This window comes from Salmo salar, chromosome 28, assembly GCF_965601325.2.
Source record: "Salmo salar chromosome 28, fSalSal1, whole genome shotgun sequence".
Lineage (NCBI taxonomy): Eukaryota > Metazoa > Chordata > Actinopteri > Salmoniformes > Salmonidae > Salmo > Salmo salar.
The window spans coordinates 30,233,664-30,243,581 of NC_138318.1; the positions used below are offsets into that span (position 1 = coordinate 30,233,664).

At 42.5% G+C, this 9,918-nt stretch overlaps 1 protein-coding gene across 2 annotated transcripts; it reads left to right on the forward strand.

Annotated features, from left to right (window-relative positions):
• The first annotated feature begins 325 nt into the window (after positions 1-325).
• On the forward strand, positions 326-5,117 carry klhl31 (kelch-like family member 31). Of its 2 annotated transcripts, none has more exons than XM_014180171.3 (3): positions 326-456; positions 1,680-2,882; positions 3,033-5,117. In XM_014180171.3, exons 2-3 carry the CDS (start codon positions 1,708-1,710, stop codon positions 3,763-3,765), a joined length of 1,908 nt encoding a protein of 635 aa, XP_014035646.2. In that variant the 5' UTR covers positions 326-456; positions 1,680-1,707; the 3' UTR covers positions 3,766-5,117. The 2 variants fall into 2 exon arrangements, with proteins under 2 accessions (XP_014035646.2, XP_014035645.2); XM_014180170.3 differs by having other exon boundaries at positions 342-456; positions 1,677-2,882.
• The last annotated feature ends 4,801 nt before the right edge of the window (positions 5,118-9,918 follow it).

The following is a 9,918-nucleotide window of genomic DNA, read 5'->3' on the forward strand; positions in this document are numbered from 1 at the left end:
AACATCTAGGCCATGTGCTGTTATAATCTCCACCCGGCACAGCCAGAAGAGGACTGGCCACCCCTCATAGCCTGGTTTCTCTCTAGGTTTTTTCCTAGGTTTTGGCCTTTCTAGGGAGTTTTTCCTAGCCACCGTGCTTCTACATCTGCATTGCTTGCTGTTTGGGGTTTTAGGCTGGGTTTCTGTACAGCACTTTGTGATATCAGCTGATGTAAGAAGGGCTTTATAAATACATTTGATTGAATTTGGTTGAAGTTATTCAGGGTGATCCCAGCCACCATATTACATGTCAGTAGACTAGTATTGTGTCCCCCTCACGTGTATTGTGCAATAGTTCCATTCGCATGCTCAGAGGAGGAGTTTGCTCCACTTTTCTGGCACTGTTGAGTATAACCAGTCTCTATTGCACACTATCTGGAGGTGCAAGTCTTTTTTCACCTGCTTCTCATCTCTTTGGTAAGTAAGCCACGTATAGGCCATATTAGTCCTATGTTGGTCATGTCTTTGTGTCTGTTTGTCAATTACAAAAGTTTCCTAAATGTTTGTTAACATGTTTGGTTTGATTTTGGCACAATGACACAATACAGTAACCTAATGTGTAAGTTTGACACCATAGTTTTATTGTCAGTTTATTTCCATCAGATTTCAAGTTAACTAAGGAAAGTTTTTACTATAGGCTGATTATTTTACAGGCTATAATATAGATCTGCTGACTTTCTGGATAATGTTTTGGATTTTTCGTTCAACTTTCAGTTTCTTTACATTTATCATTTCTACAAAGGTGAATTATTTAATTGATTAGTTGATCATTGAGCCTTCTTTTTTTACATCTTCAGAATTAACTGAACTTTTTAGAAGGACATTTGGCTAGGCCCTCCTGACACAAGTCTATAAAAGGAACGTCATGGGTGAGCTATCCAGCGTTGCTATTCCTGGTCATGGCACTGATACATCGCGACAGGTGCAGATAGCGGAATGTTGACTCGCTGACTTGCGCTACAGCATTATTCTGGTATTGGCCTACTATACTGTCGTTTTAACTTATTTGATGGAGAGATAAAAATGGTAGTTTATTGTAATCATGTTTATGTTGATTATGTCTAACAACATTGTTTTAAATTGTTATCAAATTTTTATGTAAAAAATGCAAGTAGGATAGAATGGGCCTTCAAACTGTTAGGGAATTTAATACCCTTGTCACAATCGTCTCCAAATGTAAATGTAAAAAAAGTTTCAAAAAATACAACGGTTTATATTTTCATTAAGGTGTTGAACTTTGGTTGCAACTTTCAAAATATCAAAATGACAGTATAAATGCAAAGAAATTATTGTGTTTTCTTCAAACAGCCTCACTTGTTCACACTGTATTCAGCCACTTTGTCTATTATTCCACAACATACATTGCCAAATGGCAGCAGCAACATATATAACATGCCTAGATGCAGGACTGACGTTTTCGAAAAGAAGGCCTACTTATAACCACAAATACAAGTAAAGCTGTAATGATTATGATATTACACGTTTGAATTTGACAATATGTTGTGTGACAATATTTCACTCAACTGTACATCTGTCAGATTTGTCATAAATGTATTAGTTGCCATATGGTGTTGTGATTGTGATTTTTCATATCAACAGGTTGCTCTTGCTCTGACATATTCTTATTTTCTTTCCAGTAGGTCTGGGCTGTGTCCATCTGCTGCAGCCATGGCACCCAAAAAAAACAAGACTGCCAAAAAGAACAAAGGGGATATCAATGAAATTACTATAATGGTCGAGGATAGCCCGATCAAAAACATTAACGGGCTGAACACCTTGTTGGAGGGAGGAAACAGCTTCACCTGCATCTCAAGTGAAGTCACTGACCCTGTCTATGCTCCTAACCTCCTGGAAGGTCTTTGTACCATGAGGCAGGACAGTTTCCTCTGTGACCTGACCGTCTCCACCAAGTCAAAGTCCTTTGATGTCCACAAAGTTGTCATGGCCTCCTGCAGTGAGTACATTCAGAATATCCTGAAGAAGGATTCTGCCCTCACGAAGATCGACTTGAATGACCTTTCACCCACAGGCCTGGCCACTGCCATCACATACGCCTACTCAGGTAAACTAACCCTGTCGTTGTACAGCATTGGCAGCACCATCTCAGCAGCCATGTTGTTAAAGATCAACACCCTGGTGAAGATGTGCAGCGACTTCCTCATGCAGGAGCTCAGCGTGGAGAACTGCATGTACGTGGCCAACATTGCTGACACCTACAGCCTCAAAGAAACCAAAGAGGCCGCCCAGAAGTTCATGAGGGGGAACTTTATCGAGTTCTCTGAGATGGAACAGTTCCGGAAGCTCACCTACGAGCAGATCAATGACTTCCTCAGTGATGACTCCCTGCAATTGCCCTCTGAGATTACAGCCTTCCAGATAGCCATGAAGTGGTTGGACTTCGATGAGAAGAGACTGAAATACGCCCCAGATCTTCTGACCAACATTCGCTTTGGCACCATCTCAGCTATGGACCTGGTCAATCATGTCCAGAGTGTGCCCAGAATGATGCAGGACCCCGAGTGCCATCGTCTCCTGGTGGACGCCATGAATTACCACCTGTTGCCTTACCAGCAGAACATTCTGCAGTCCCGCAGAACAAAGGTCCGTGGGGGCCTCCGTGTCATGCTGACAGTGGGTGGACGACCAGCCTTGGCGGAAAAATCTCTCAGCAAAGAAGTCCTCTACAGGGATGAGGACGACGTATGGAATAGGCTGACAGAGATGCCAGCCAAGAGCTTCAATCAGTGTGTGGCAGTCCTGGATGGCTTCCTTTATGTTGCTGGTGGCGAAGACCAGAATGATGCCAGGAACCAGGCGAAACATGCTGTCAGCAACTTCTGCAGGTGAACATTTGATTCTGTATAAGCTTATTCTATTGTAAATGTATCCTTTCTGCTCTTAAAGTATGGCTGATATTATACAAACCATGACAAGATATTGTACCCTACATTCAATTAATCATTTGTATCTAATAACATGTCTTTGTCCATTAGGTATGATCCTCGATTCAACACCTGGATTCATTTGACCAACATGATCCAGAAGCGCACCCACTTCAGTCTCAACACCTTCAATGGCCTCTTGTTCGCTATTGGAGGTCGTAACTCTGATGGATGCCAAGCTTCAATGGAGTGCTACGTGCCTTCCTCCAACCAATGGCAGATGAAAACCCCCATGGAGATCCCCCGGTGCTGCCATGCCAGCTTCATCATTGATGGCAAGATCCTTGTTAGCGGTGGTTACATCAACAATGCGTACTCCAGGGCTGTGTGCAGCTATAACCCTTCCACTGATATGTGGCAGGATAAGAACAGTTTGAGTTCCCCTAGAGGCTGGCATTCCGCTGCTACAGTCGGAGACCGGGCTTATGTGATTGGTGGCAGCCAGCTGGGTGGTCGTGGAGAGAGGGTGGATGTCTTGGCTGTTGAGTGTTTCAACCCTCACAATGGACAGTGGAGCTACTCTGCCCCGCTAAACACAGGAGTGAGCACTGCTGGTATAGTCAGCATGAATAATAAGATCTATCTCCTTGGAGGCTGGAACGAGATTGAGAAGAAGTACAAGAAATGCATCCAGGTGTATAACCCTGACCTCAATGTATGGACTGAGGATGATGAGTTGCCAGAGGCTACAGTTGGCATCTCATGCTGTGTCATTACCATACCCACACGCAAAACACGAGAGTCCAGGGCAAGCTCAGTTTCATCTGCACCAGTCAGCATATAGAATATGGCAGGTTGTTTGATGTAGTCTGCTAGAGGACCAAAAATCCTCAAGCCAGTCCAATTCAGAAAATCCTTTATGCAGAAAGTGATCATCCCTCTTTGAGTTGAGAAAAAAAAAATGATAACATACAAATGTCACACACACACATCTCATTTGGAATTGAATCAGATATATTCAAATAGTTTTTTATATGTTTTATTAAGGATGGAATTTCTTCCAAATTAAGGCAAATCATAAAACTGTTATGTGCGACATGAATTCAGGAAGTTGTTTTGTATTGTGAGACAAATTTAAATATTTTATTATCAAGGGAAACATTTCTTTCCTTTTGGGGCCAATTCAGCCGTAATAGCTGAATCAGCCCTACTCTCCGCAGACCACAGATTTTATTCCCAATATTAAACTTCTTTGGTGTTGGTGTATATGTGCTAATAGTAACTGCATTATTTGTACAATACACATAAACATGCCTATATGGTGAACCCTTGTTATGTCACAATCATTATTTTCCAGTGACATAAAGCTAAATACACTGTACATGGTATAATCAACGACTGGACTTATGATGATGATGGAAGACCATTGACTTAAATCCTCATATACAGCAGTGGAGGCTGCTGAGGAGAGGACAGCTCATAGTAATGGCTGGAATACATGGAATGGCATCAAACACATGGTAAACCACGAGCCCGTTCTCCACAATTCAGCCACCAACCTCCTGTGATATACAGGTATACAACTGTGATTAACATTTAAAGGGACATTTCCAAAAAATGTAAACTCATATTCATCATCTCCAGCACCACCCCAACATACAACATATGTAAATGATGGCGTGTTTCTATGTAGATGGAGGAAGGTAAGTGTTTACACAGACATCATCAGTTTGCATCCAGTATGTTGATGTTGTGGTGCTGCTAGAGATCATACATTTCCCTTTAAAATCTTCAGATGTCAATGCAGAAGATAAAGGAATTACTAAGCATTCTTTGTTGCTGAAATATGATGATATTGTAGCTACAAGGAGTAGATGCTGCTGGTTTCTTGTTGGTTTGTTTTCTTTAACACACTACACAGTACAGTCATGTGAATTGTATGTACTGTCCTGACTCAGAAGAAGCTGTTGGGAAAATGTTATGAATGTTGAATGGGGTCAAAACTTTTTTTTGACATTGGTAATTTGTTTTGTAAAAAGAGTGAATACTGGAAAATACAGCTATTAGCCTGAGCTGTTAAGGGTCTAGGCACTCTGCAACAGTGCCTCGTAATTTCCCTGACAGCTCATGATTTATTTTGTTCTTATATTAAACATTTTAACAAGTTGTGTGTATGACATAACTGAAATTGTTAAAGAGGTGGATGGTTCTAATTTTCACAAAACATGCTCTCACTTGTAGGTGAAGCTGGATTGATTAGTCTCCCCATACCAGTTTCAGGGCAATACACCAGTATAAAAAATCCTACATAAATAGTCTGAATTTTACTTTTCCTGTAATTTATGCAAAGCTATATTTTACAATCATATATGCAAAATGTTTTCACTTTATCTTTGGTATAAGTTCTCATATTTTTACGAGACCACAGAAGCATTTTGCTTTCGGTTTTGGCTGGAAAACTATCATGTTTTCCTGACAAAAGTTTATTACTAGAACAGGAGGCAGGCAGAATGACAGGTCAAGGGCAGGCAGAGGTCAGTAAACCAGATCAGAGTCCATAAGGTACAGAACGGCAGGCAGTCTCAGGGTCAGGGCAGGCAGAGGTCAATAATCCAGGGTGGTGTGACAAGGTACAGAACAGCAGGCAGTGTCAGGGCAGGCAGAATTGTAAAAAACAGGAAAACAGCCAATAGAAAAAGACAGGAGCAAGGGGAATACCACTGGTAGGCTTGACAAACAAAACAAACTGGCAACAGACAAACAGAGAACACAGGTATAAATACACTGGGGATAATGGGGAAGATGGGCAACACCTGGAGGGGGGTGGAGACAAGCACAAAGTCAGGTGAAACAGATCAGGGTGTGACAAAGAAAGTTACACCTCATCAATCAGTATATCAACTGTACTTGAGTAGTTGTTTTAGTTTGCCCTGTACAATGGAACCAAGGGAGTAGTCTAATTGAAGGAGTGAGCGAAATCAAGCACACCTCAAACACTAAGTACACATGACATGCATTTGACCCATGTCTACTGAACATGTATGAGCTTACCTTGCTTTAGTGCAGTAAATCCAGTGGCTGTGAGACATATTTGTCTATGAATACTAATCATAGATGAGATAAAGCCACCTTTACGTGAGTCATCCTGTTTCATGATCTAAGAGTCATAGTTGTTGAATCATTGTGACTGTCACGTTCAAACCTCATGTAGAAGACTACAGAGGGTGTCATTTTCAGTCCGCTTCACAGTGCCGAAATGTACAAACAACATTTTTGTCCTATAACTTGCAGCATACAGTTGAAGTCGGAAGTTTACATACACCTTAGCCAAATACATTTAAACTCAGTTTCACAATTCCTGACATTTAATCAGAGTACAAATTCCCTGTCTTAGGTCAGTTAGGATAACCACTTTATTTTAAGACTGTGAAATGTCAGAATAATAGTAGAGAGAATTATTTATTTCAGCTTTTATTTCTTTCATCACATTCCCAGTGGGTCAGAAGTTTACATACACTCAATTAGTATTTGGTAGCATTGCCTTTAAATTGTTTAACATAGGTCAAACGTTTCGGGTAGCCTTCCACAAGCTTCCCACAATAAGTTGGGTGAATTTTGGCCCGTTCCTCCTGACAGAGCTGGTGTAACTGAGTCAGGTTTGGAGGCCTCCTTGCTCGCACACATTTTTCCAGTTCTGCCCACAAATGTTCTATAGAATTGAGGTCAGGGCTTTGTGATGGCCACTCCAATACCTTGACTTTGTTGTCCTTAAGCCATTTTGTCACAACTTTGGAAGTATGCTTGGGGTCATTGTCCATTTGGAAGACCCATTTGCGACCAAGCTTCAACTTCCTGACTGATGTCTTGAGATGTTGCTTCAATATATCCACAGAATGTTCCATCCTCATGATGCCATCTATTTTGTGAAGTGCACCAGTCCCTCCTGCAGCAAAGCACCCCCACAACATGATGCTGCCACCCCCGTGCTTCACGGTTGGGATGGTGTTCTTTGGCTTGCAAGCCTCCCCCTTTTTTCTCCAAACATAACGATGGTAATTATGGCCAAACAGTTCTATTTTTGTTTCATCAGACTGGAGGACATTTCTCCAAAAAGTATTATCTTTGTCCCCAAGTGCAGTTGCAAACCGTAGTCTGGCTTTTTATGGCAGTTTTGGAGCAGTGGCTTCTTCCTTGCTGAGCGGCCTTTCAGGTTATGACGATATAGGACTCGTTTTACTGTGGATATAGATACATTTGTACCTGTTTCCTTCATCATCTTCACAAGGTCCTTTGCTGTTGTTCTGGGATTGATTTGCACTTTTCGCACCAAAGTACGTTCATCTCTAGGAGACAGAACGCGTCTCCTTCCTGAGCGGTATGACGGCTGCATGGTCCAGTGGTGTTTATACTTGCGTACTATTGTTTGTACAGATGAATGTGGTACCTTCAGGCATTTGGAAATTGCTCCCAAGGATGAAACAGACTTGTGGAGGTCTACAAATTCTTTTCTGAGGTCTTGGCTGATTTCTTTTGATTTTCCCATGATGTCAAGCGAAGAGGCACTGAGTTTGAAGGTAGGCCTTGAAATACATCCACAGGTACACCTCCAATTGACTCAAATGACGTCAATTAGCCTATCAGAAGCTTCTAAAGCCATGACATCATTTTCGGGAATTTTCCAAGCTGTTTAAAAGCACAGTCAATTTAGTGTATGTTAACTTCTGACCCACTGGAATTGTGATACAGTGAATTATAAGTGAAATAATCTGTCTGTAAACAATTGTTGGAAAAATTATTTGTGTCATACACAAAGTAGATGTCCTAACCAACTTGCCAAAACTAAAGTTTGTTAACAAGACATTTGTGGAGTGGTTGAAAAACGAGTTTTAATGACTCCAAACTAAGTGTATCTAAACTTCCGACTTCAACTGTATATAATACAGACCTATTTTTACGATGTCTGTGAAGTATCAATAGTAAAATACATATCTAAAGTTAAGTGTATATGTGTATATGTGATGCAATAAGGATCGGCAGTGTATGACTTCATTATTCCATTATTTTGCTACTTTCAAGAGACAGCAAGTTTGTTTTGATATCTGAAAAATCTACATTGTTGTTTTTCATTGTATAGTAGTTTGGTTTAGATAGTAAACATTTTAAAGTTATAAAGATGTCATATTCTCTTTATTATAATCAACTTTATTATTTTAATCAACTTGATTATAAACTTGAATAATTGGAAAGGAGACAAAGGGAGGAAGAGAGAGGTAGAGAGGAAGTGAGAGGTAGAGAGGAAGAGAGAGGTGGAGAGGGAGAGAGGTAGAGAGGAAGAGAGAGGTAGGGAGGGAGAGAGAGGAAGAGAGAGGTAGGGAGGGAGAGAGGGAGAGAGGAAGTGAGAGGTAGAGAGGAAGAGAGAGGTAGAGAGGGAGAGAGGTAGAGAGAGGTAGCGAGGAAGAGAGGTAGAGAGGAAGAGAGGTAGAGAGGGAGAAAGAGGTAGAGAGGAAGAGAGAGATGGAGGGAGAGGAGGAGAGAGAGGGAGAGAGGAAGAGAGAGGTAGAGAGGAAGAGAGAGGTAGGGAGGGAGAGAGAGGAAGAGAGAGGTAGGGAGGGAGAGAGGGAGAGAGGAAGAGAGAGGTAGCGAGGAAGAGAGGTAGAGAGGAAGAGAGGTAGAGAGGGAGAGAGAGGTAGAGAGGAAGAGAGAGATAGAGAGGAAGAGAGAGGGAGAGAGCGGTAGAGAGGGAGAGAGAGGGAGAGAGAGGGAGAGAGGAAGAGAGAGGTAGAGAGGAAGAGAGAAGTAGAGAGGAAGAGAGAGGAAAAGAGGAAGAGAGAGGAAGAGAGAGGTAGAGAGGAAGAGAGGTAGAGAGAGGTAGAGAGGAAGAGCGAGGAAGAGAGGAAGAGAGAGGAAGAGAGGAAGAAAGAGGAAGAGAGGAAGAGAGAGGAAGTGAGGAAGAGAGAGGAAGAGAGAGGTAGAGAGGAAGAGAGAGGAAGAGAGAGGTAGAGAGGAAGAGAGAGGTAGAGAGGAAGAGAGAGGTAGAGAGGAAGAGAGAGGTAGAGAGGAAGAGAGAGGTAGAGCGAGGTAGAGAGGAAGAGAGCGGTAGAGAGGAAGAGAGAGGAAGAGAGAGCTAGAGAGGAAGAGAGGGGAAGAGAGAGGTAGAGAGGAAGAGAGGAAGAGAGAGGAAGAGAGGTAGAGAGGAAGAGAGAGGAGGAGAGGAAGAGAGAGGAAGAGGTAGAGAGGAAGAGAGAGGTAGAGAGAAAGAGCGAGGTAGAGAGGAAGAGAGAGGAAGAGGGAGGTAGAGCGGAAGAGAGAGGAAGAGAGCGGTAGAGAGGAAGAGAGAGGAAGAGAGAGGTAGAGCGGAAGAGAGAGGAAGAGAGAGGACGAGAGAGGTAGAGAGGAAGAGAGGAAGAGTGAGGTAGAGAGGAATAGAGAGGAAGAGAGGAAGAGAGAGGAAGATATCTGGAGGATCATGAGAGAGAGAGTACCAAAGAGAATAGTAGAATTCCTCTAATAGACAAGCACCTCTTTTATCTCTGATTTTTCTGAACTAATAATCTCTGTATGCCCCACCCTCTCCAACACTGTAAGTCTGGGAGACTTTAACATCCATGTTGACTAACCCAAGTGCTCTATGGCTGCTGACTTCCTTAACTGGGCTGGCTAAACCTTGTGCAACAACCTGTGGACACACATTGAACCTGTTCACTCCTTTACTGTCTGGCAGACGGTATCAGGACATCGGGTCACAGACCACCAGGCTCAGAGACAGCTTTTACCTACAAGCCATCAGACTGCTGAACACCTGAGCCGAGACGACCACCTGTACATCAACAGTCTCCTTGCACTGACTCTTCGCACTTTAGCACACATGCACTCGCCCATACAGTCACTCACACATACACACATCCAGACACTCATGCGCACACCCACACCCACACACACCCACACACACATTTTTAGCACCTAGCCCAATATTGCTATTTTTCCTGCTGTGATTCTA